Here is a 26095-nt window from a genome sequence, read left to right on the forward strand (position 1 = left end):
GTCCGGTCCAGTTAGCCTGAGCCTGACCCGGTTCTTCTCCTGCCTCACCTGAAGGAGGAACCAGAACCAGCAGAAGGTTCTGTAGAACTGGTCCGCTCTGGGTCCTGAAGAGAAGCTGAGAGCTCAGACTCTGGTTACCACGGTAACCCCTCTGACCTCTGACCCCTACATATCGGGGAGTGTCGGTGGCGATTGAAGTGGACCGGCTGTTGGACCCACAGAATTCTGAGCGGTTCTGACCCAGATGGTTCCTGGTTCTGCAGGATTAGCAGGAACACGAAGAGTTAAAGTAGCTAAAAACAGGCAGATTAAATAAAATAAACCATTAATCAATAACAGCTGATCACTGTGGAAACAAACAGGAAGAGGGGCATCTGGTCAGGACGCCTCCTGAACGCCTCCTGGTGAGGAGTTCAGGTCCCACCGGGAGGAGGGGAAAACCGGGACACGCTGGAGGGACGATGTCTCTCGGCTGGCCTGGAAACGGCTTGGATCTGGAACAAGAGGCTGGAGGGAAGACTGGGCCTCCTTACTTAGACTGATGACCCCACGACCCGACCCTGGATAAGAGGATGGATGGAAACAGGAAGTTAAAATCTGTTAAAACATAAATTTATCAGATCAGAACCAAAGTCTGAGACAGAAAACAGAAAACCAACCAAAAGATCAGAGACAGAAACAAAACGAAGGAAACAGAAACATTAGCATCATGCTAACCACAGCGGCTCTGCATCATGCTAACCATGGCAGTATTAGCATCATGCTAACCACAGCGGCTTTGCATCATGCTAACCATGGCAGCATTAGCATCATGCTAACCATGGCAGCATTAGCATCATGCTAACATGGCAGCATCATGCTAACCATGGCAGCATTAGCATCATGCTAACCATGGCAGCATTAGCATCATGCTAACCATGGCAGCATTCATAGGTGATTATCAGCAGAGAACAGGAAGGCAAAAAGAGCACAGTAACATGGTAGCTAATGCTAATGAACCAGGTGTAGCTTACCAGGAGTCTTACTTTCTTTTTTATTGTCGCCATCAGCAGCTTATCACCATGGCAACCCAAAATATCCCCACATTTCATAACATCCAGAGCTCCACAGTTTAAGGTGGAACGAAACGCGGCCCGTTAATTTAAGGTGGAACCGGAATGTGACCCGTTCATTTAAGGTGGAACCGGAATGAGACCCGTCAATTTAAGGTGGAACCGGAATGAGACCCGTCAATTTAAGGTGGAACCGGAATGAGACCCGTTAATTTAAGGTGGAACCGGAATGAGACCCGTTAATTTAAGGTGGAACCGGAATGAGACCCGTCAATTTAAGGTGGAACCAGAATGAGACCCGTCAATTTAAGGTGGAACCGGAATGAGACCCGTCAATTTAAGGTGGAACCGGAATGAGACCCGTCAATTTAAGGTGGAACTGGAATGAGACCCGTTAATTCAATAAAAATCAATTTTGATAAAAATCTTCAAGTTCAGAATAAAATGGATCTGAAACTGAAATACCTTCAGAACCAGGCGGTTCTGTTAGAAGAAGCCAGTCCCAGTCACAACCCTTTCAGACCCGGTTGTGGTTCTGGACCGATCCACGGTACCAGGACCGGTTGGGGCTGGGGGATCAAAATCTGTAGAGGGTCAAAGGTCAACCTGGAGAATCTTTCTGGAGGGTCCAGATCTGCTCTCTGGGCCCGGTTCTACCAGCTTCTTCAGAACCACCAGAACCATCAGAACCATCAGAACCGTTTTCCATCTTTTATTTTCATATAAAACATAAATGTGGGTCGGTATCAAAACGTTGATCTGAGGTTCTAACAGACATGATCACATGAACCAGAACCAGAACCCGCAGCAGGTCCAGTTCCTCTGGAATCATAAAAACATTCAGATTCTGCTGCAAGGTTCTGTTAAAAATGGCTGGTTCTGGTCCAGACAGTTGGACCGGGCTTGGGTCAGAACATTCCCACCAGTTCTGAGGGATTACAGTCATTTAGGAGGATCTGGACCCATCAGAACCATCTGAGAGTCCAGTCAGCTGCTGGTTCTGTTCATGAGATCCAAAATGTTCTGTTCCAGAACCGGGCTGCAGGTCCAGATGTCCTCCAGAACCTTCTAGAACCTTCCTGACAGAGATCCACGGTGAAGAGGTCTCACTCTGATGTATTTCCTGGTTCTGTCCCCCCCAGCTGTTTGGACCACCATCTGGTTCTGAAGCAGTTCTGGATTTTACTCTCCGGGTCCGGAGTTCCCGTCCTCCTCAGAACCAATCAGAACCCTGCTCCCAGTCAGAGGGCGGGGCTTAACCTCTGAGGAAGGATAGATCCTCTCAGCATCCAATCAGAGAAGCAGTTATTCTCTATCATGGCTCTGCTGGCTGCTGATTGGTCGATCCCAGTGTTCCTGAGGAGCTGATTGGCTGGCAATTGTCCTGAGAGTTAATCTATAAGGCAACAGAAGGTCTGTGATTGGCTAGAACAGGCAGGAGGGCGGAGTCTATCAGCGCCACTGGGATGTCTGGTTTGTATCGGGTCAGAACTTTGGTCTCCAGGTCCAGTCGGCGCCGCCAGAGCCGAGCTGATGGTGGCTGTGCTGTGATTGGTCAGTAGAGCAGAGTGGGCGTGGCTTTGTGAATCCTGAGCGTCTGGATGGAGGAGAGGATCTTCTTCTGGTGGCCGGCGAGGGTGACGCCCACTCTAAGCAGGTCGCTATGGAAACGGAGGAGAGGGAGAACTGTGAGCCCTGAGCACCGACTGCCAGGCTGAATCAGGCTGAATCAGTCTGGACCCACCAGAACCCGCCAGAACCTTACTCTGTGTTGAGCTGCGACACCACGTCCAGGCTGGTCAGCCCGGCCTGGACGAAGTTCTGCTGGTACCGCTCCATCTTGATGGCCCGGAGCCACTCGGACACGGAACCGCAGGCTGATGGCGGCGGCAGGACGCGCTGGTCCAACAGGGGCTGGGAGGGACTGGGACACAGGGACAGGTTAGTCAGCCGGTTCTGGTCCAGTCCATGGTTCTGGTCCAGTCTATGGTTCTGGTCCAGGTCATAGTTCTGACCAAAGGACAAAAAATATGAGTTGGATCAGAACCGGGCCAGAACCTTCCTATAGACCTGCTGACTGGTCAGAGCAGCCTATGGGTCCGGACTCGGATCGGAACCAGCCAGGGAACGGGTCAACTGGGGTCTTACTGGTATCGGTTCTGGACCTGCAGCTGAAACCACCACGGCCCCTTTCTGACTTCTGACCTCTGACCCCTCCCCTCACCTCACCTGGGCATCTCTGGGGGCGTGGCCTTCAGGGAGGCGGGGTTCCGGATCAGCCGGTCCAGCCCGGACACGATGTGGCAGAACCTGGGCCGGTTGGCGCGCTCCGTCTGCCAGCAGTCCAGCATCAGGCTGTGGAGCGAGGCGGGGCAGTCTGGCGGCGGCGGCAGGCGGTAGTCCTGCTCGATGGCGTTGATCACCTGGTCAGAACACGGGTCAGAACAGGTCAGATTGGGTCGGGTCAGTGACATGTTCTGGGTTCGTTATCTGGTGGTTCTTACATCCTGATTGCTCATGTCCCAATATGGCCGCTCTCCGTATGACATCACTTCCCACATGACGATGCCGTAGCTCCAGACGTCGCTGGCTGAGGTGAACTTCCTGTGAGCAGAGACTCATTACTGTCTCCATAGCAACCAGGAGTACGCCGGCGGCTGCAGTACCGCTGCTCACCTGTAGGAAATGGCTTCAGGAGCCGTCCACCTGATGGGGATCTTCCCTCCCTGAGCACAGGAAGACAGACACCTTTCAAAATAAGAGCATGACTAAAAAGAGGACACAGCTCTGAGGAACACCAGGAAACATTAGAGCTAAAAAGTTAGCTATGCTAACGCTAAAGCACTAATCATTAACAACAGAGCTAAAAAGTTAGCTATGCTAACGCTAAACCAATAATTATTAATATCAGCGCTACAGTGTTACATACAGTGACCTGTTGGGGGCGATATAGTGCTACAACACTCTGTCGCCCCCAACAGGACTAAATGTGTCATTGATTGTGACTTTAACTGTTTTTCTAACATAAATAATAAAACAATAAAGAGATGAAAACATTTCTGTCTCCTTGTTCATGTTTCTCTGCTTTTTAACCTCCAGGTGTGAAGTGGAGGTTTCCATAGCAACAAACTCACCAGAGAGCTGGTGTAGGTCGGGTCGGACGAGTTCTCCGTCAGGAACCGGCTGAGACCGAAGTCCGACACCTGGAGGGACAAAAGGAGCAAAGGACGGTCAGAGACAGACAGACAGACAGACGTCCAGGTGAGTCTCACCTTGCAGACCAGGTTGGCGTTGACCAGGATGTTTCGAGCCGCCAGGTCTCTGTGGACGAAGCTCATGTCGGCCAGATGCTTCATCCCTGCAGCGATGCCGCGCAGCATCCCCACCAGCTGGATGGGGGTGAACTGACCGTCGTTCACCTGCAGGGGGCGACGGGGGGACAGGTGAGCCAGACGGGAAGTCAGTCAGACAGGAAGTGTGGTTCTGTGTGGTTCTGACCCGCAGAAAGCTGTCCAGCGCTCCGTTCTCCATGAACTCGGTGAGGATCATGACGGGACAGGAAGTGGTGATGACGCCCTCCAGGTGGATGATGTTGGGATGCTGGAACTGACCCATGATGGACGCCTCCGACAGGAAGTCCCGCCTCTGCTGCTCTGTGTAGCCGCCCTTCAGCGTCTTGATGGCCACAAAGTTCTCCTTCCTGCCGGGGAGACGCAGCCGGCCGCGGCACACCTCACCGAACTCACCTGGACCGGACCGGGTCAGAGAGAGAACCAGAACCGGGTCAGAGAGAGAACCAGAACCGGGTCAGAGAGAGAACTTAGCCTGGGCCCAGAGCTGGTTCTGATGGGACCCAAACAGTCCCAGCTGGACCCGGTCCTGAACCTCAGAACCAGCTGATGAGAAGCAGAACCCAGAGTTTCCTCTGCGCCGCTGCTCCCATCCAGGGCAGCAGGTCCAGGTCAAAGGTTTTACCCGACAGCAACAACAAACTAAATGCAGTCAGAAACAAACATTAATCATCATGAATGATGTGGCTGTTCTTATTTATTAGTTTTTACCAGTTATTTGTTAATTCTTACATTGTGTGTGAATTGTGAGTTATTTTTTGTTTTTAAGCATATGCACTGACTCTATCTATCTATTATCTAAAGGTCACGAACTCGAGTGGCAGAACGCTCAGGAATAAAAGCTCTAAGAGCCAGAAACCAGACTGGACCTGTTAACCAGATTGGACCCGTTAACCAGATTGGACCTGTTAACCAGACTGGACCCAGTCTGAGGGAGCCATTCCACCCTCAGTCCTCTCTGACCTCTGACCTTCAGAGCCGTTCTCAGCAGACCCCTGCAGCGACGGCCTGGGAGGCAGGAAGAGTTTCTGTGGTTACATTTAGCTTTTTGGTTGTGAACAATTAGTCTTGAAAAAGCCCCAGATCTCTGCCAGTTGAATAATCTGTCACTGGATTATTTTATTAATCTGGAAACATTTAAAATCCCTGAAGGCAGACAGCACTGGGACCAGTTTAAAGGTTTACTGGAGTCAGTCAGACATCAAAGATCAAAACGTTTCTCTGAATTTGCCTCATTTTCTATTAATTCAATGAAAAAACCAACAGAGTTTTCCTGTTTCCTGTTTCCTGTTTCCTACAGGAAGTGCTCCGGTTCCTCTGCGGTCCAGAGAACCTCCCAGCGGTTCTGCCGGGTCCAGTGGTTCCTTACCAGCGCCGATCACTTCCTCGATCTTTACGAAGGAGGCATCGATCTCCTTGGCGAACTCTCGGACCGCCTCGTTGGGATCCTCGTAGGTAAACGGGTCGATGTACACCTTCATCGCTACGGCAACGACATCACACGTTCATCAGCCGTGATGTAAGCAAATCAAGGCCTCTGATTGGCTGAGAGACTCACCCTGTCCCATCTGGTACTGACCCGCCTTATCGGTCCGGGACGGGCGGCGCCGCCGGCGCTTTCTGATGGACAGGAAGACAGACAGGAAGTTGTTCTGCAGGAGTCCTAATATAGTCGACCTGTTACACCCTGAGCTGAGTGTGTCTGAGGTCAGAGGTCACGGCCTCCATTGTTCTCGGCGATGGCAGCATCAGGATCCTCTTTCTCTTACCTGTAGCAGATGAATCCGGCCGTCGCCGCGGCGACCAGCAGCAGCGTCGCCACAGTGACGAGGACGGCGGTAAGCACCAGCTGGGAGTGGGTCGGACCTGTCGGAACCGAGCGGAGCCGTTAGAACTCGGCGGCTGAGCGGCACGGCGAGCGGCGGGCGGTCGGGTCGGTACCGTCGGGCAGAGTGCTGAAGCTGCCGGCGCCGCTGAACGACCCATAACCCGCCTGGGTCTGGGCCCGGACCTGGACCTGGTACCGGGTGGCCCGCCGCAGGCCCGACAGAACCAGGGAGCAGGACGGGCTGGACCGGTACTCCCAGGGGGCTTGGCGGTCGGCGAGCGGCCGGAACCGCAGCTGGTACTCCAGGACCGGCTGCTGGTTCTGCAGAACCGGAGCGGTCCAGGTCAGGGACAAGCTGGACTCGGACGCCGCCTCCCTCCTCAGGCCGGACACCGGGGGCGGAGCTACAGAGAGAGGCAGCCAATCAGTGAGCGGCTCAGGAAGCCCCACTGCACTCTGGGTAACGGAGTGTTTTACCGTCTCTGCTGCTGGTGACGTTGATGCTGACGGAGGCCGGCTCTGATTGGCTGACCGCAGACACGCCGTTCACCGATTGGATGGTGAACATGTACCTGGTCTGTGGGCGGAGCCCCCAGATGGTGACCCGGGGTCGGGTCAGGCCCGTCTGGGAGGGGCGGAACAGGATGCTGTCATCACAGGGCGAGCAGGAGCCGACCAATCGCTGAGCAGGAGACGGCAGGGGGCGGAGCCATTAGGAACACCGTCCAGGTACAGATTCAGACTGGGATCAAACCAGTATCTACCAGGTATCGACCAGCAGACCCAGTGGTCCTACCTCACTGCTCCCAGCGTTCCCAGCGTTCCCAGCGTCCCCGCAGGAGGAGCACGCCAACCGGTAGCTCAGGTCTCCCCGTCCTCCTCGGTCCAGCGGCTCCATCCACTCCAGGATGAGCGAGGAGTCGTTCAGCTGACTGACCGGGTGGCGGGGGGCCGACGGCGGGCCTGCAGGGGTCAGAGGTCAGGGCCTGTTTAACATCACAGTTTTACCCTGAGCGCTGACTGCCAGGTGGTTGGAGTGAGGAGCTGCTGAACCACCAGAGAGAGAAGCAGCTCCACAATGTGGGACGTTTTACTGGTTCCCATGAGGGGAAGCACTGGTTAAGGGTTAAAGGTCAGTTAGGCTGAAGGAAACGAATGGAGATGGAAAGTCCCCACAAGTCAGGAAAACACAACTGTGTGTGTGTGTGTGTGTGTGTGTCTCTGTGTGTGTGCGTGTCTCTGTGTGTGTGTGTCTCTGTGTGTGTGTGTGCGTGTCTCTGTGTGTGTGCGTGTCTCTGTGTGTGTGTGTCTCTGTGTGTGTGTGTGTCTCTGTGTGTGTCTGTGTGTGTCTCTGTGTGTGTCTCTGTGTGTGTGTGTCTCTGTGTGTGTCTCTGTGTGTGTGCGTGTCTCTGTGTGTGTCTCTGTGTGTGTCTCTGTGTGTCTCAGCAGCTCGTTCTGCTCATTCTCTCAGTTTCTCCCTGACCAGGTGCATGCTGGGTAATGTGGCCTCAGCTGGAGGTCTTACGTGTGCAGGCCGCGTGCGGCGGGTCGGAGTCGGCCCGATCGTAACCATGGAGACAGGGGCAGTAGGCGGAGCCTGGGATCCTGGTGTTGCTGTTGTCTGGACAGGAAGTGCAGCCTCCACTTCCTGGTTCCATCTTGAAGTTTCCTGAAGGACAGGCTGCAGAGAGAGGATTACTTCACTGTAATGGATTACTTCATCCTGCTGGGATTACATTAGCCTCTGAGGGGGCGGGGCTTAATGTGGCGAGACAACATGAGACAGGAAGTGGCCTTGGACTGGACAGGATGTGGAAAGTGCTGCCATGATGTCATCAGCAGCCTCTGTGTTTGACCTTTGACCTCTTTGGCTTCCCACAGGCTGACGCCCACCGCAGCAGAACTTCCTGCTGGCAGCCAGCTGACCTCTGACCTCTACTGGAATAACAGGAAGCCTCGACAGTCTGACAGTCCGGTCCAGACTGCCAAACTGTAACTGGGTCTGACCGGGTCACAGACTTCTGGTTCTACTGGGCCCGAACAGAGCCGGTCAGAACCAGAACTCCTGCTGGGTCTGTGGGCCGAACCAAACAGATGTCTGGTTCTACTGGGACCGACCCGAACAGAACAGGACTGATTCAAACAGACCCAATCAGAACCGTACCGACCCGATCAGAACCGGACTGATTCAATCAGACCCGATCAGAACCGGACCGACCCGGTCTGGTTTCCCGCCCCCTGTGCTCTTATTGTGAAGGGCTCACCTCGGCAGCGCAGGTCGCCGTCTCCGGCTTCGTACCCAGGGCGGCAGGCGCAGCTGGAGGTGGGCGGCCCCACCCACTGGCCGTCCTCGCCGCAGAGCATGCTGGGAGGCTGGGCCAGCTCGCCGGGCGGCGTCACGGCGTTCTCTACGCAGACACCGCGTGCCTGCAGACCGACAGTCACGCTTTTACTCTGAAAACCCGTGGGGCGGGGCCAGGCGGCGTCGCCATGGTTACCTGCTCCACCAGCGAGTGGGGGACGGTCTCGGGGAAGGCGGCGAAGGCGCGGCGCAGCGGCGGGCACTTCCTGAAGAAGATGCGGACGGCGAGCAGCGCCATGCAGGCGCCCTGGCTCTGGAAGGCCAGGTAAAGCCCCGCCCCCTTCAGGCCCTCCAGGCGCAGCAGCTTGAGGTTGGAGCGCCGCTCGGCGCCGCCGCGCCGCAGCAGGTGGTCTGCCGCCAAGGCGGCCGCTTTGGTGTAGGGGTTCTCCATCCAGGCGGGGTGTGTGGGCGTGGCCTCGTCGGCGTCCGCCTGGTAGTAGTAAAGGTTAAAGGTCTCCTTGCAGTGCCGCTGGTTCATCTCCGCGCACTCCATCATGGTGAACCTGCAGGGGGTGGGACGCCGTCACTACACCACTTCCTGTCTACGCGGCCCGGACGGCGGCTCCACCCACCGGATCTCCACGTAGAGCGTGGTGGCGGCGCGGCGCGGGATCCAACGCGTCCGCAGCCAATAGGAGGCCGGGCTGGATGGCGTGCAGATCTGGAAGGTCCGGACGCTGTTGGAGTCCTCGTCCAATCCGCTCAGCTCCTCCCACTGGGGGGGCAGAGAGGGTCCAATCAGAGAGCAAGAGGAGGGAGGGACCAATCAGAGAGCAGGAGGAGGGGTCAACATCCAGCCAATCCCAGCAGCTAGTGTGGATGTGGGCGGGGCTTACCTGCTGGTCGTCTGCAGGATGATTGGTCCAGCGCAGGTCCGACGTCTCCAGCTTGGTGTTCATCAGAACCTCTGAGGGCGAAACAGAGACGGATAAAAGGTTCTGGTTCTGGTCATGTCCAACTGGTCTGAACCATTAGAACCATCAGAACCTCTAACTGGGCCCTCTGAGGCTCTGAACCAGAAACGTCCTCAGTGTCCTGCAGGTCCAACCGAACCAGAACCATCATGGGCTAGAATGACTCTAAATAAATAAATGTGACGCCATGAACCGGACCTGGACCCGGTAACTCTGAGGACAACCGGACCGGGTGTCTCCATGGCAACGGGAACAAACATGGCAGCAGAGGAACATGCAGAAACCGCTCAGAGCGCCCCCTACCTGCTGCCCTGGGTGACCGCCCAGCGCCCAGTCAGAACCGGGATCAGGAGGTCCGGAAAACAGAATCAGAACCACGTACTGACACACGGTTCTGATCAGCCCAGCCTGATCCGATTACTGCCTCAAACTGGCTGGGTGTGTGTGTGTGTGTGTGTGTGTGTGTGTTCGTTCATCTGAACTGCTATGTCTGTGAGGACCCTGCAATTCTGACCTGAACCCTTTCAGTACCGTTAGTACTTCATGGTTCATCCTGGAGCAGTCCAAACCGGACCTCACACACGCACACACACACTCACACACGCCCAGAGCGGCTCGTGCTGAGTGTAAACAGCCAATCAGAGATAAGAGAGCAGGACGAGGAAACCGCCATGACAACGGAGACGGGATGTTTACACAAACGGGCCGGCTGCAGCGTGTGTGACGGGCTGTGTGTGTTAGTGTGTGTGTATGGGTGTGTTAGTGTGTGTATGGTCTCATGCTCAGACTTGCTCTCTGGCAGTTTACTCTCATTCCTGCAGCCTGAGAACCAGAACCAGAATCAGAACTGGAAAAGGCTTCAGAACCTGCACTCACTGGCCACTTTATTAGGTACACCTTGCTAGTACCATTTGGACCTAGTGCTGGGATATGAGGAAAGTCTAATATCCTGATATATTTTTATATCACAATACACGATATATATCACGATATTCTTAAATGAGCTCCAATGTTATTTTAAACTATGACGTCATTCAGACCCATTTCCCTGCTAGACTTACATGTAAACTCATATATAAAGGGATGCAGTGTTTTTGCTATGAACTGTCTAAGACTAGGTAACAAGAAATAAGTTTTAATTAAGAGAAAAAATAGTGAGAGAGAAGGAAGTAGGTCAGTTATGCTTGACTTTGACATAGTTAACAAATAGATGAGCTGTGGAATAAAGTGTGTTTTGGTTCAGCTTAAAAATAAAAAGGTGACCGACACACATTACAGATCATCAGTAGAGCAGCTGTTTAAATTAGCTAATCAACCACCGCTGTGTTAGCTTGGCTAATAGCAGTGGTGGCTAATAGCAGCGGTGGCTAATAGCAGTAGTGGCTAATAGCAGCGGTGGCTAATAGCAGCGGTGGCTAATAGCAGTGGTGGCTAATAGCAGCGGTGGCTAATAGCAGCGGTGGCTAATAGCAGCGGTGGCTAATCTACCACAGTGATCACTTATTAATAAAAGCAAAATACACATCAAGTCTAAAATGATAAAACTGTAACAAACTGAATGTTTTGCTATGTTTGAAATGTTTGAGTGATTTTGGTCCTGAATCCTGATACATAACGTTGGGTTGTTGTCAGTTGCTATGGCAACGAGTCAGTGTGTATCGTAAAGCCGACAGAGAAAGAGAGAAAAAGAATGAGAAGTTTTGAGTTATTTTTCCTATTCATAGCACTAAATGAATCATAGCTACGTCTGCAGGTTCCAGTTCTACCGGCTCTGAACGGCAGGGAAAGAATAATCTGATCTGACTGTGAATAAATCTTTTGTGGCAATAGTTTGACAACATGTTTCTCAAATGACCTCATTTTGTTGGACATCCTCCATATAAAATCTAAACCACTGCCAGATTATTGACCAGCTGTTTCTCTCCAGAACTAAACTAGTTCATCTGATTCCTCCTCAGTTTCCGTCTCATTCACGGATCAAACTCTCGCTGTCACCATGTTGTTTATTTTCTCACAGCTGATTGGTAGAAAATGTTTAGGTTGAGGGGGGGAGTAGTGATGCATTCATAGGGTGTCGGATAAACCAGACTCACTGTCATTTTGACGGTGAAAGTTTATTATATGAATGACAATTTATATATAGCTTTCGCAATACATCGAGTATACTCGATACATCGCCCAGCCCTAGTTGGACCTCTTTTGTCTTCAGAACTGCCTTGATCCTTGGTGGCAAAGATTCAACAAGGTGCTGGAAACATTCCTCAGAAAGTCTGGTCCATATTGACATGATAGAACCACATCCCAAAAAATTATATTGGACTGAGATCTGGTGACTGTGGAGGCCAGTCGAGTTCAGTGACTGTTCATTGTTCAGGAAACCAGTCTGAGATGAAACCAGTCTGAGATGAAACCAGTCTGAGATGAAACCAGTCTGAGATGAAACCAGTCTGAGATGAAACCAGTCTGAGATTAAACCAGTCTGAGATGAAACCAGTCTGAGATGAAACCAGATTGACATGAAACCAGTCTGAGATGAAACCAGTCTGAGATGAAACCAGTCTGAGATGAAACCAGTCTGAGATTAAACCAGTCTGAGATGAAACCAGTCTGAGATGAAACCAGTCTGAGATGAAACCAGATTGACATGAAACCAGTCTGAGATTAAACCAGTCTGAGATGAAACCAGTCTGAGATGAAACCAGTCTGAGATGAAACCAGTCTGAGATGAAACCAGTCTGAGATGAAACCAGTCTGAGATTAAACCAGTCTGAGATGAAACCAGTCTGAGATGAAACCAGTCTGAGATGAAACCAGATTGACATGAAACCAGTCTGAGATGAAACCAGTCTGAGATGAAACCAGTCTGAGATTAAACCAGTCTGAGATGAAACCAGTCTGAGATGAAACCAGATTGACATGAAACCAGTCTGAGATTAAACCAGTCTGAGATGAAACCAGTCTGAGATGAAACCAGTCTGAGATGAAACCAGTCTGAGATTAAACCAGTCTGAGATGAAACCAGTCTGAGATGAAACCAGTTTGAGATGAAACCAGTTTGAGATGAAACCAGTTTGAGATGAAACCAGTCTGAGATGAAACCAGTTTGAGATGAAACCAGTTTGAGATGAAACCAGTTTGAGATGAAACCAGTTTGAGATGAAACCAGTCTGAGATGAAACCAGTCTGAGATGAAACCAGTTTGAGATGAAACCAGTTTGAGATGAAACCAGTCTGAGATGAAACCAGTCTGAGATGAAACCAGTTTGAGATGAAACCAGTTTGAGATGAAACCAGTCTGAGATGAAACCAGTTTGAGATGAAACCAGTTTGAGATGATTCTGGCTTTATGACATCCTGCTGGAAGTATCCATCAGATGGTCCGCTGTGGTCATAAAGAGATGGACATGGTCAGCAACAATACTTGGTACCAATGTTAGTTGGTACCAATGGGCCCAAAGTGCCAGGAAAATATCCCCACACCATCAGACCACCAGCCTGAACCGTTGGTACCAGGCAGGATGGATCCATCTTCATGCTGTTGATGGACCCGACCATCAGACTGTGGCAGCAGAAATCCAGACTCATCAGACCAGGCAACGTTTTCCAATCTTCTCTAGATCCTGTGTGAATTGTCGCCTCGGTTTCCTGTTCTTCCTGACAGGAGGCAGCCGCTGTGGTCGTCTGCTGCTGTAGCCCAGCCACCTCCAGGCTCGATGTGTTGTACGTTCAGAGATGCTCTTTGGTTATTTGAGTTACTGTTCTATCAGCTCCAACCAGTCTGGCCATTCTCCTCTGACCTCTGGCATCAACCAGACAATCCTGCCCACAGACCTGCAGCTCACTGGGTATTTTCTCTCTTTCGGACCTTTCTCTGTAAACCTACAGATGGTTGTGGGTGAAAATCCCGGTAGATCAGCAGTTTCTGAAATACTCAGACCAACAATCAGGCCAGAGTCTCTTAAATCTCCTTTCTTCCTCGTTCTGATGCTCAGTTCGAACTGCAGCAGATCGTCTCGGCCATGGCTACATGCTGTCCTGTGATTGGCTGATTCCACATTCATGAGCAGGCGTACCTAATAAAACGGCCAGTGACAATAGATCTAAAATCCAAATAAGAACCAGAACCCTGCAATCCGGGTTCGACCCAGAACCTAGTTCTGTCAGACTGAGCTGATTGGCCGGAGTTAACGTAAGCTCCGCCCCTTCCTGACATCATCTGCAGCGGTCCAACTCCTTCTGCCAGGTTCTGATTCGGTACTTGTCCAGTTCTCCAGATGAACAATCTGGTTCTGGACCTACTGAACATCTGGAGAACACTGGACCTGGACTGCTGTTGGTTCTGGAACCAGCACAGAGCTCCAGAACCATCTGGGTCTTGGTTCTGTTCTGGACCCGGACACAAACAGAGCAGCTGAAGATTCACCAGCAGGTTCTGCAGAGGTTCTGGGAACCCAATCAGAACCCAAAGGTCAGCAGTCAGGCGGTCGGGTCAGTGCTGTAGAACCTGTTGATCCGAACTGTTCTCCTTCCAGAGTCAATAACAATGTTCCTTTAGTGAACAAATAATTATCTGTACCAGAGGACGGATCTGCAGCTAAAAAATTTTCTAACATCATCATCAGCTGATCATCAATACAGGCGGACCTAATTATTGATTAATAACTGGACAGCAGGAGGTCCAGTTAACAAGAGATTTATTCCAGAATGTGAACCAGGTGAAGCCAGGTGAGTTCAGGTTCACACACACAGAGAGGGTTTTAATCTGAAATGTTTATATTTATTGTTTAGTTTTTACAGAGTTCTGATCTCACAGCTAAAGTCTGGATATGAAAGTTTATGATTAATGGAGAACTGAATTATTTCAATAATCGATTAATGTTTGTTCAGTCTTAAAATCACTAAACTCAATGCGAGGTTCAAGAAACACAGAGAACATGAACTTTATCCAACTGGTTCTGATCCACTAAATTGGTTCTGGATCCTCTGGACCAGATCAGAACCAGCAGACTCTATCGACACTCCTAGCTCTATAGATCTGCAGCTTCTAGATCTGCTGGATCTCTGCAGCGGCTCTGGAATGGCTCCACTTCTCACACACACACATGTTTGCGTGGCTATAAGTGTCTTTGCTGGGACTTTCCATTGACTTCCATTCATTTCTACAGCCTAACCCTCATCCTAACCCTAACCAACCAAAACTCAATTCACACCTCAGTCCTAAATCTGACCTCTGAACCAAAAACAGCGTTTCTCCTTGTGGAATCAGGCTTTGGTCCCACAAGGAGCAGTGGGTCCCCACAGCGTAGTGTCAGGGAAACGGTCCCCACAAGGTACTAGAGACAAACGCACACACACAGTTTATGAGCCCGCAGGTTAAACTGTGACTCACTTGTTTATTTAAATGAACCACAGGAACATTTTGACACACACCTGAGGCAGGTAGACTGATGCTTATCACACACACACACACACACACACACACACACACGCACACACACACACACACACACACACACACACACACACACACACACACACACACACACACACACACAGACGGAGCCAGGTTATTAATGAGGCGGTCCTCAGTGTCTGCTCGGTCAGCTCATCCATCACTGGACCTGCATCACCTGAGGAGCAGCAGCCAATCAGAGAGCAGCCAGTCAGAACCTCATCCTGCTTCACCAAATTCTGAAACCAGAACCACTGATACCAGAACCAGAGAGATACCGACTAGAACCAGGAAGTGGGTCACATTCCTGCAGACAGGCCCAGCTTCTCCAGAGACCTGGCTCTGGATCAGAACCAGTCTGGGTTTGGTACACCGAGCAGAACCAGGCTGACCCATAGAGATGGGTTCTGGTGCCAGAGAGTGGTGGCTGCGTGAAGGCTGATCAGGGTGTGTGTGTGTGTGTGTGTGTGTGTGTGAGGTCTGCTCCTGCTTTAATAAGCAGGTAAATACAGATTCAGTCCAGCAGCAGCATTAATAACTGCTATGCAGCAGCAGGCTGAGCTGCAGCCGCCTTGTTATTAATGATAATAGCGATAATAACTTGTTATTAATGATAATAAAGAGTTTATAAAACTTGGAGCCACTTTAGCAGCTGGAGCTGCTTGTGTTGATTAAAACTGATTATAGAGAATATCCTCAATATTCAACATAATCGTCTAAATAAAGATCAGCAGAATAACTGGAAAACTGACTCCATCTGCAGAAACCTCGGAGTTTAAATTATTGTTTATCATTTATTATGTAAACATGGTGGAGCCACAAACAGCCCGGTCCAACTGCTGGTTCTGATTTAACAGATAAAAACAGGAAAATACCAGTTATAGAAGACAGTTTATTATTATTATTATTATTGCTAATTCAGGTTTAAACTTTAAATTATTCAGATGTCTGTTCATTTTACTATAAAATACTAGTAAAACTAAATAAATGGAAGTTTTGGGAGAATAAAAATGGCTTATTTTTATTATTATTCGTTATTTTATATTTGGCAGTTTTAGCAGGAAAGTCCTAATTTAAAAACTTTGAAAAACTCACTAAGAATTTAATGACAGTCCTTAGTATTATTATTAATAATAATAATAATAATAATAATAGCAGTGAAGTGAAATAATAATAAGGTGTTAATAATGTTTTCGATGTTTACTTTAATCCTTTTTTTAACCTCCAGATTAATAATAAAGTTCTATTTGACCCTCTACGTTACTGATCGGTGATACCTGATCGCGGACCGAACCGGACTCACCCTCCTCGGCCCAACAGAACCAGCAGCAGCCCAGCAGAACCAGCAGCCCGCGGGGGGAGGCGCGGCCCCGGCCTGCCTCCGCCCGCTGGCCGCTCTCCATGGCTCCCCGCTGGAAGTCCCCTCTCCGGAACGGCTCGGTCCGTCCTACGGGTCAACGGTCCGGGAGGTCAGCTGGGCTCCTGGAGGACCGGTCGTGCCCGCCTCATTGGAGCTCAGACGGCGGTCCGGGAGCGGCGGGAATCCTCCGCACAGGACGAGTTAAATGTTGGAGAGAAACTTTTCAAGATGGAGGCTGAGAGTCCGGGTCTACAGCCTAGCCGAGGCCCCGCTCCTTCATCCGGCTCCCTCCATCCCCCGCTCCCCGCTTGGTCTCGCTCCCCTCCGGGAACCGCAGCGGGCTGCGGCGGACTCTGAGACCGGCACCGGAGCCCAGAGGTTCGCCCGGAGCAGCGGAGAGGAGTCGGTGGGTCGGCTGGAGGATAAAGAGAAACTTTTCCAGATGTAAATCCAGTCCGAAAGGCTCTAAAGTTCCCCAGTATTCCCAGTTGCCCCAGTGGTTTCCAGTTTCCAGAAAAACTTCAGACAAAGCTGAAAGTTTTCAGACCCCACCCTCACATGAAGCCCCGCCCACAACATGCCCGATGACGGTCTGTGATTGGCTGAGCAGCCTGTTGGTCTGCAAAGGGGCGAGGCTTACCGGTGACCGATACGTCATGAAGGAATGTAGAGGTGCCGGTCTGCGCATGACCGTTAGGAAAATAAAATCAAATATTTAATTATATAAAAAAAGAAAACAAAACTAATTAACAATGAATGAATATTAGATTAATTTTTAAAAAGGAAAAACTCAGGAAGAAATCTGCTTCAATCCATCATTAGCACATTCTCTAATAATATTATTTTAGACAGTTAAACAAACCAAACTGAGCTGTGTGTATTAATAACATATTAATCTGTACTTCAGGTGAGTGACGTCACACCTGCAGGGCTTCCGTGCACTAAAGAGGAAGAGCTGCGATTATCTTAATCTGTTCATTAATAACATGTTTCAGTGTAAAACATGGCGGAAACGTCAGGCTTTCAGCCTAATGACGTCAGATCATTCTGAATGATTTCTCTTTAATATACTCTTAGTTTTTATTTTATTTCAGTGAAAATAAGAATTTTTTTATGAGCCAATACAGATCCTGAAGTTCAGGATGTTCTCAGGAGTCCAATCATTAGTACAGGTTCTACTGGTTCTGTTTCCCTCAGGATCTCCTCCCAGCAGGTAAAAGATCTTCATCTTCAGTATCATGGAACAAAAGAGCGTCCTCCTCCTCCTGTGGGGACAATGGAGTGGGATCAGATGTCCCCTCTTTGTTGGCAGAGGTGTGAAAGAGGTGAGAGGAGAAGCAGCAGTTGAGACAGGTGGCAGGTGGGAGCTCCGCCCCCTCCTCTGACCGTCCAATGGTGGGGAACCTCAGCTGGTTCAAAAACACCAAAACCAACCAAAACACATGAAGAAGCGGCTGGAAGAGTTTAACGCCCGAGAACGAACCGCTAGACTGAAGGAGGAACAGGACCTCAGGTCCATTAATGAGAAGCTGGCTCCCCCTGCTGGAGTCTAAAGGAACTGCATCATGTTAGACTGGCTCCCCCTGCTGGAGTCTAAAGGAACTGCATCAGCATGATAACATTGATCAGGACAGACTGAGCCCAGCCAGCTGAGTAACAGACTGAAACCTTTATTAACAACTGTAACACAAACAGAGGAAGTGAGCGCGCTCAGTGAGTGGAGAACCGGGGCAGCTGGTCTCCCAGAATGACCCGCCGCTCCACGCCGTCCTCAGAGATGGAGGCCAGCCTGATGACGCCGCCGCTGGAGCCGTCCCTCTCCATGGCCAGAGATAGAGCTGCAACACACACAATGTCAGATCCTGAGGACTCCAGCTCCCAGCATGCCCTGTGACAGCCTTACCTGAGGCAGTTAGCTCCAGACACTGGTCCTTGTTCAGGCCCGGTTTGTAGTTGGAGTCCATGAAGCCGTAGACGTAGGTGCTGCCGCTGCCGCCCACCGCCACGGGCTGACGGACCAGCATTCCTCCAATGGGAACACAGTACACCTGGAGGACAGAACCGGGTCAGAACCAGGTTAGACTGGGTCAAAACCGGATGAGAGCCGGGCTATGAGACCCCGGGTGTCCCTGTGATCCCACCTGTCCTCCCTTCCTGCGGTCCCAGCCGGCCACCAGGATCCCAGCCATCAGCTCCTCTCGGTACCGGTAGCAGCTGGCTCTGAACAGGTTGGCCGCTGTCTCCACCAGGGGGGGCTCGTCCAGCTCCACACTGTGGGGGGGACAGAGAGGACAGGAGGACAGAGAGGACAGGGGGACAGTTAGACCTTCACCTGTCAGAACCACATGGCGCTCACAAACCCGGTCTGGTACCTGTGGAAGCCCAGCTGGTAGGAAACAACCTCAGCGATGGCCTGAGTGTCTGCAGCCGATCCAGACCTGAAACACACAGAGAGACTAACTAGAACCCAGAACCAGAACCAGAACCCCGGCTATCCTCCTGCAGCGGCACCAGGACCGACCTGCAGCAGTAGATCCTGTCGTGGATTCGGGTCAGTTTGTCTGTCACTCTGTTGGCGATGTAAGCTCTGAGAGAGGGAGAGACACACAGGTGAGTCTACCTGGGGACAGGTAACCATGGTAACCTCTAAGGCAGGGGTGGGCAATCCTGGTCCTCGAGGGCCGGTGTCCTGCAACTCTTATATGTCTCCCTGGTCCAACACACTTGAATCCAATAGTTGAATCACCTCTTAAGTGCAGTCAAGTTCTCCAGAGTCCTGTTAATGACCTCATTATTTGACTCAGGTGTGTTGGAGTAGAGATGCATCTAAAAGTTGCAGGAGACCGGCCCTCGAGGACCAGGATTGCCCACCCCTGCTCTAAGGTGTCCTCACCCTGTGGTGGTCCGGGAGTCGGCTCCAATCACCACTCCTCCATCGTACTCCACCGCCATGATGGTGGTCTGAAACACACACAATAAGCTCAGAACGGTTCTGTTCAGCAGACCTCAGCTGGTTCTGATCGCCTTCACTGAGTCAGTTAATTATCGGACACCCCATCAAACCACAGGGACGCATAAAGGAGATGTCCGATAATAGAAGTATCAACTTCTTTTTTTTTGCCACTGAGGTGCGTTTTACAACAGCTAAGTTCTGCGCCAATTATCGGACAGAGAGCATGTTTTTATGTCACTGTTGAACTCACTTTCATTTTACCAGCTCATTATCGGACACATTAGATTTAAAAACGTTTTGTCCGGCAATAGAAACAGGAGCATTAGCCATCCCTCCGACATAATAAAAGAACCACTGAGCGGGTCAGACCGACGGAAGTTCTGCTCCCGGACCGGTTCGAAACTTTATTTACTGTTTTTTGGCCCTAAAGACCTTTATTAACAATTATCAGTTCTGAACTTTATTTAACTTTCTAATCTTTAATCAACCAGCGTGAGCTAACGTTAGCTACAGCTAGCTGCAGCATATCTGCTGTCTCATTCCGACACATTTCTGATTTAAAATTACTCCATCAAGAACCGAACCGACCCGAATGCATCCACTCTGGTCCCGCCAGCCCCGCACCTACCCCTGTGCTGACTTCCTCCCTGCTCCAGTCCGGAACCAGGTCATTTTTCGAGGAAATCTGATGACCGAAGATCGGCATCATAGACGCTGCGGCCGCCATTTTTTTACTCTTACTTAGCTCAACACTGAGTAAAGGAGGAGGTGTCCGTTAATACCGCCGGAATTTAATTCATTTTACGCAGGCACTGAAGTGGAAATCTCTGAAGTGAAAACAGCGATAAGCAGTTCACTATCCATAATATACTGTCTGCTTAAAAACACAACTAAAGACACTAAAAATAAATAAATAAAAATACCCGTAACTATAAATCCGGCATGTAAGCGAACAGCTACGCAGTGAGGTCCTGACGGAGACAGGAAAAGAAGGTAAACAGTTCCCGATGCAAAAAGTCAGATTGTTGTTGTTTTAACGTTTACTTTTTTTTCCCCCCCTAATCTCAGGATCTCTCTAACTGTATGTGTCTGTAAGTTTAGTGTGGATTCTGGGCTTTAATTAGTTTTTTGGGCTTTTAAACTCCATCTGACCGCCGCGGTGAACCAGACTCCATTAAAAAAAAACTTTACATTTTGATTCCAACATTTAAAACTTTGAAGACACGGTAGAAAATTACTGCAATAAATACTGTAAACATGGAGAAGCAGATCGCTGATTCGGCATAGCTTGAGTTATTGTCAATATTTGTTAGCAGGATTGATTGATTATTGATTGATTGGTTGTTGTTTGTCCGGGAATTTGTGCTTCAGATGACGGTTCATAATCTGTACATATTTGACCGGAATGGGAGCTGCTTGTTTTATAATGAATGGAACCGGAAGAAGCAGGCGGGGATCTCTAAGGATGAGGTGACGTCACACAGAAACAAACTTAATAAGCAACCAGCATTAACCAGTCAGTAACTAGTCTCTCTCTGTGTGTGTGTGTGTGTGTGTGTGTGTCTGCAGGAGTTCAAGCTGATGTACGGGATGCTGTTCTCCATTAGGTCTTTCGTCAGCAAGATGTCTCCTCAGGACATGTATCCTTCATTAGCTGCCTGGTTGCCAGGTTACCAGTTTGTCCTTCTGTCCTGCTACGGTCCTTAGCACATCCCAAGGAAGGACGGCTTCCTGTCCTTCCAGACCAGTAAGTACCGCCTCCATTACTACGAGACGGCCAGCGGCCTGAAGTTTGTCATGAACACGGATCTGTCAGTGAGCAACGCCAGGGAGACGCTGCAGCACATCTACAGCAATGTAGGACACACACACACACACACACACATGCTGCAGCACATCTACAGTAACATAGGACACACACACACACACACACGCTGCAGCACATCTACAGCAACGTAGGAGACACACACACACACACAGCAGCACATCTACAGTAACGTAGGAGACACACACACACACACACACAGCAGCACATATACAGCAATGTAGGAGACACACACACACAGCAGCACATCTACAGTAATGTAGGAGACACACACACACACACAGCAGCACATCTACAGTAATGTAGGAGACACACACACACAGCAGCACATCTACAGTAATGTAGGAGACACACACACACACACAGCAGCACATCTACAGTAACGTAGGAGACACACACACACACGCTGCAGCACATCTACAGCAACGTAGGAGACACACACACACACACAGCAGCACATCTACAGTAACGTAGGAGACACACACACACACACACACAGCAGCACATATACAGCAATGTAGGAGACACACACACACAGCAGCACATCTACAGTAATGTAGGAGACACACACACACACACAGCAGCACATCTACAGTAATGTAGGAGACACACACACACACACACACACACAGCAGCACATATACAGCAATGTAGGAGACACACACACACACACACACACAGCAGCACATATACAGCAATGTAGGAGACACACACACACACACACACACATGCTGCAGCACATCTACAGTAACGTAGGACACACACACACACACACACGCTGCAGCACATCTACAGCAACGTAGGAGACACACACACACACACAGCAGCACATCTACAGTAACGTAGGAGACACACACACACACACACACAGCAGCACATATACAGCAATGTAGGAGACACACACACACAGCAGCACATCTACAGTAATGTAGGAGACACACACACACACACAGCAGCACATCTACAGTAATGTAGGAGACACACACACACACACAGCAGCACATCTACAGTAATGTAGGAGACACACACACACACACAGCAGCACATCTACAGTAATGTAGGAGACACACACACACACACAGCAGCACATCTACAGTAATGTAGGAGACACACACACACACACACACACACAGCAGCACATATACAGCAATGTAGGAGACACACACACACACACACACACAGCAGCACATCTACAGTAACGTAGGAGACACACACACACAGCAGCACATCTACAGCAATGTAGGAGACACACACACACACACACACACACACAGCAGCACATCTACAGTAACGTAGGAGACACACACACACACACACACAGCAGCACATCTACAGTAATGTAGGAGACACACACACACACACAGCAGCACATCTACAGTAATGTAGGAGACACACACACACACACACACACACACAGCAGCACATATACAGCAATGTAGGAGACACACACACACACACACACACAGCAGCACATCTACAGTAACGTAGGAGACACACACACACACACAGCAGCACATCTACAGTAACGTAGGAGACACACACACACACACACAGCAGCACATCTACAGCAACGTAGGAGACACACACACACACACACACACAGCAGCACATATACAGCAATGTAGGAGACACACACACACAGCAGCACATCTACAGTAACGTAGGAGACACACACACACACACATGCTGCAGCACATCTACAGCAACGTAGGAGACACACACACACACAGCAGCACATCTACAGTAATGTAGGAGACACACACACACACACAGCAGCACATCTACAGTAATGTAGGAGACACACACACACACACACAGCAGCACATCTACAGTAACGTAGGAGACACACACAAACAAACACACACACACAGGTATGTCTTCCTGTTAATCCTGACATGAACCATAAACTCAGTTCCAAACATAAGAACCCAAAGCCCAAAAACAGGCCGTGGTCCCGGGTTGTGGGCCCCATAAGGACCAGTCGGTCCTCACAGTGTAGTGTTTGTTGGAACAACGGTCCTGACACTGTAGAAAAACAAGACTACACACACACACACTCACAGCCCGGTTCTGGTTCTGGAGGAGAATCAGGTTTTAGTCTCTCTGGGTTCTAAATAGATGCACCGATGCATTCACTTCCAATACCGGTCCAATATCTGAGGTATTGGCTGATATTGATCCAATATTTGAGGTATCTGCCGATATTGAGCCAATACCAATAAATAGTGCTAAATTGACTTTAAACATTTAAAATTAATATTTGTTCAAATGTTGCAAAGATACAAAAATCCTCTTCTGCAACATAAAATATGAAAATTATCCTCTCATTTCTATCAATTGTATTTATCTATTGTTATTTAAATAACTTTGATTTAAATAAAGATAATAGTAAACGGAGCTGTAGAATCAAAAACAAGCAGCAGCTGCTTCCCTCCGTTCAGAGGAATCGAATTGTTCCTGAACGTCTCATCAATGCTCAGCTATGATTTCCTCAAATAAGCATAAATCAATAACTATAACACGTTGGACGATGTTTTCCTTCACCTGACATAATTATTTTATTGTAGGTGTTGATGAGGAAGAATTATTAAAACTTTGAACAAACGTTTGGCTCGTCTCTTCCTTAACACAGCCGGGTTCTTCTCGGCGAGCAGCGGCCAGCTGTAAAACGAAACTAAACAAAGCGTGTTGACGTCACAGATCACAGAGTTTAATTCCATACAAAGCAATGAACAACAAAGCTGCAGAGATACAGAGATATGCATTTTCTCACAAAATAACAACAGACAAAGACAAACACACAGACAGACAAAGGCGCCCACGTGGAGAAAAGGATGGAAAAAAAACTCTCTCTCTTTCTCTTTACACTTCATCTTATACAAAGGGGTGTTTCCGTATTTTAATTTATGCAACAAAGGCGTTCCGTAGTTCAACCAATCAGAGACCTGTTTCGGCCCCCCAGAGAAACTTGGAAACTCCCCTCGTTGCAGCTCAGAGCCCCTGGGAAACCCCCAACCTCCGACCTCTAGGCAGGGGAAGATATTATTTATGGCCTGCTAATTTAAAGCCTTTCAAGAGGATAGTGTTTTGTGGCTGCTCTAAGTTACAGCCCTGCCAGGAGAATGTTTATCTCTGCTTAACATTTGTCCAAATAGGAATGTTTATCTCTTAAACGCACATGGCATGAGATTAGCCATATTAAACACTCAACAATATCCATATTTCCTTAACAGTGTTTAGAAGCAGTTGGTCAGCGCTGCTCAGTCAGTAGAGCCGTTAGCAAGATATGGATCATAATCATTTTCTGAAACAATAAAAGTTCAGCAGCTCATCCTGAGGAACTGAATTCAGTCCTGCCTTGTTTTGTTTCTTCATGGTGGATGTTTTCACTGCTAACTGTTAGCATGTAGCCTGAGTCATGTGATCAGGCTAATTAGCCATGTGCTAACTTCAAACTAATAATCAATAAAGCTGTGAAGGCCTCCACACCATCTGTTAGGAAAGAAAACGCATCAAGGGTATCGGCTTTTCAAAATAAAGTAAAATGTAATGTTTCAAGATACTTAAATTTGTCTCATTGTGGTTTGGATAAGTGCATAAATATAGGGGATATATCTGTAATAATCAATCAATCAAGTTTATTAGTGCAGCACATTTCAGCATCAGGGAGGTTCAAAGATCTTTACATCATAGAAACACAAAAAACGTAGATATAAATTTATCTGATACGCTTTGAACATAGAAATAAAACAACTTGATTCAGAAGGTCTGGGGCTTTTATTGTGGCGGGGCACAAAACATAGAACTAGACCTCCTAGATCAGCCTGATGGACCAGCACACTGTCATCGATACTTGATCTAGAAATGTTTTTCTATGTTGGGACCAATGCAGATATCAGAACAATTCTGGTCCAGTTCTGATGGCAGGTCCAGAACGGTTCTGGTTCTGGTCCAGTTCCAGGTTCTGACCGACCCGTCTATGTTGCAGCTCTATGTGGACCTGGTGGTGAAGAACCCGCTGGTTCCGTCCTGCCAGCCTCTGGACAGCGAGCTGTTCGGAACCAGACTGGACTCCTTCATCCGCTCCCTGCCGTACTACAGCCCACGCGCCGCCTGACCGGTTCTGGTTCTGACCCGACTCCTGAACCGCTTCTCATCCTGCCGTACTACAGCCCGCCTGACCGGTTCTGGTTCTGACCCGACTCCTGACCCACTTCTCTCTGTCCTTCAGAACCAGAATCGCTCCAACGTCAGAACAGTCTGGATCTGGACCAGAACACTGGATGGAGCAGAACCGGGTCAGCAGAACCGGGTCGGGCTTGCTGTATTTATTGAGTTGTTCTGTGTTTAATAAAGTGAAGTTGGACTGGTCCGGTTGGTTATCTGTTGATGCTTCAGAACCTGAGAGGTCCAATCTGAGCTGAACCGGGTCAGAGTCCAAATGGGCTGAGCAGAACCAATTAAAGTTTTTGTTCTGGTTGAAACCCAAACGTCTCCTGATGATCGGCGGTTCTGACCCAACAGAACCTTTAACATCTGGAGCAGTTCTGCTCCTTGGTTCTGGTTCTGATGGAGATGAGGTCCAGACCAACCTGCCTGGTTCTGGTGGAAGAACCAGATCCATCATGGTGGTCCGGATCAGTGGAACCGGGTCGCTGCAGCAGAACTGTTCTGGTCTGGCTGCTGGTGATGATGTCACAGGTCAAAGGTCAGATCTGGATTAACTCGGTTTTAGGTTTAATGATTATTTTGTGATTATTAATAAGTGATCGCTGTGGTAAGAGGAGAAAACTATAAATATATCGCTGCACTTTACGGTATGGCTAGCTCCATGACTAGCTCCACGGCTAGCTCCACAACTAGCTCCATGGCTAACTCCATGACTAGCTCCACGACTAGCTCCATGACTAGCTCCACGGCTAGCTCCACGGCTAGCTCCATGACTAGCTCCACGGCTAGCTCCACGGCTAGCTCCATGACTAGCTCCACGGCTAGCTCC

At 49.4% G+C, this 26095-nt stretch overlaps 3 protein-coding genes across 9 annotated transcripts; 1 reads left to right on the top strand and 2 right to left on the bottom strand.

Annotated features, from left to right (window-relative positions):
- Positions 1-1750: 1750 nt before the first annotated feature.
- Positions 1751-17038, bottom strand: LOC114140525 (ephrin type-B receptor 4-like). 6 transcript variants are annotated; one of them, XM_028010501.1, is made up of 20 exons: positions 16262-17024; positions 9429-9499; positions 9165-9307; positions 8729-9095; positions 8495-8657; positions 7756-7911; positions 7028-7193; positions 6708-6925; positions 6344-6634; positions 6172-6268; positions 5982-6022; positions 5772-5885; positions 4551-4798; positions 4325-4471; positions 4187-4255; positions 3729-3778; positions 3557-3656; positions 3282-3475; positions 2818-2976; positions 1751-2713 (listed from the first exon to the last, which is right to left on the bottom strand). In XM_028010501.1, the coding sequence occupies exons 1-20, from the start codon at positions 16359-16361 to the stop codon at positions 2608-2610; spliced, it is 3000 nt and encodes a 999-aa protein (XP_027866302.1). In that variant the 5' UTR covers positions 16362-17024; the 3' UTR covers positions 1751-2607. The 6 variants fall into 6 exon arrangements, 5 of the variants coding, with proteins under 5 accessions (XP_027866302.1, XP_027866300.1, XP_027866301.1 ...); XM_028010499.1 differs by having other exon boundaries at positions 5961-6022; positions 16262-17023; XM_028010500.1 differs by having other exon boundaries at positions 5961-6022; positions 6708-6912; positions 7027-7193; positions 16262-17021.
- Positions 17039-17972: 934 nt separating this feature from the next.
- On the bottom strand, positions 17973-20052 carry psmb6 (proteasome 20S subunit beta 6). Its single transcript, XM_028010748.1, has 7 exons — positions 19900-20052; positions 19212-19279; positions 18840-18905; positions 18691-18756; positions 18460-18589; positions 18222-18366; positions 17973-18156 (listed from the first exon to the last, which is right to left on the bottom strand). The coding sequence occupies exons 1-7, from the start codon at positions 19996-19998 to the stop codon at positions 18029-18031; spliced, it is 702 nt and encodes a 233-aa protein (XP_027866549.1). The 5' UTR covers positions 19999-20052; the 3' UTR covers positions 17973-18028.
- A 78-nt stretch (positions 20053-20130) lies between these two features.
- Positions 20131-25467, top strand: trappc1 (trafficking protein particle complex subunit 1). 2 transcript variants are annotated; one of them, XM_028010783.1, is made up of 5 exons: positions 20131-20264; positions 20643-20741; positions 20841-20911; positions 20990-21128; positions 25085-25213. In XM_028010783.1, exons 2-5 carry the CDS (start codon positions 20643-20645, stop codon positions 25211-25213), a joined length of 438 nt encoding a protein of 145 aa, XP_027866584.1. In that variant the 5' UTR covers positions 20131-20264. The 2 variants fall into 2 exon arrangements, with proteins under 2 accessions (XP_027866584.1, XP_027866583.1); XM_028010782.1 differs by lacking the exon at positions 20131-20264 and having other exon boundaries at positions 25085-25467.
- The last annotated feature ends 628 nt before the right edge of the window (positions 25468-26095 follow it).

The sequence above is a fragment of the Xiphophorus couchianus genome, chromosome 24, assembly GCF_001444195.1.
Source record: "Xiphophorus couchianus chromosome 24, X_couchianus-1.0, whole genome shotgun sequence".
Lineage (NCBI taxonomy): Eukaryota > Metazoa > Chordata > Actinopteri > Cyprinodontiformes > Poeciliidae > Xiphophorus > Xiphophorus couchianus.

Excerpts from the sequence above, each read along its gene's own strand:
- LOC114140525 (XM_028010499.1), bottom strand. The coding sequence starts at position 16,361 with ATGGAGAGCGGCCAGCGGGCGGAGGCAGGCCGGGGCCGCGCCTCCCCC. Across the intron at positions 9,500-16,261 it reads GTTCTGTTGGGCCGAGGAGG|AGGTTCTGATGAACACCAAG; the intron begins GTGAGTCCGGTT and ends TTTCGCCCTCAG. Across the intron at positions 2,714-2,817 it reads GTGTCGCAGCTCAACACAGA|CGACCTGCTTAGAGTGGGCG; the intron begins GTAAGGTTCTGG and ends CCGTTTCCATAG.
- psmb6 (XM_028010748.1), bottom strand. The coding sequence starts at position 19,998 with ATGGCGGCCGCAGCGTCTATGATGCCGATCTTCGGTCATCAGATTTCC. Across the intron at positions 19,280-19,899 it reads GGGAGGAAGTCAGCACAGGG|ACCACCATCATGGCGGTGGA; the intron begins GTAGGTGCGGGG and ends TGTGTGTTTCAG. Across the intron at positions 18,906-19,211 it reads GACTCCCGGACCACCACAGG|AGCTTACATCGCCAACAGAG; the intron begins GTGAGGACACCT and ends TCCCTCTCTCAG.
- trappc1 (XM_028010783.1), top strand. The coding sequence starts at position 20,643 with ATGACGGTTCATAATCTGTACATATTTGACCGGAATGGGAGCTGCTTG. Across the intron at positions 20,912-20,989 it reads AAGATGTCTCCTCAGGACAT|GAAGGACGGCTTCCTGTCCT; the intron begins GTATCCTTCATT and ends GCACATCCCAAG. Across the intron at positions 21,129-25,084 it reads TGCAGCACATCTACAGCAAT|CTCTATGTGGACCTGGTGGT; the intron begins GTAGGACACACA and ends TCTATGTTGCAG.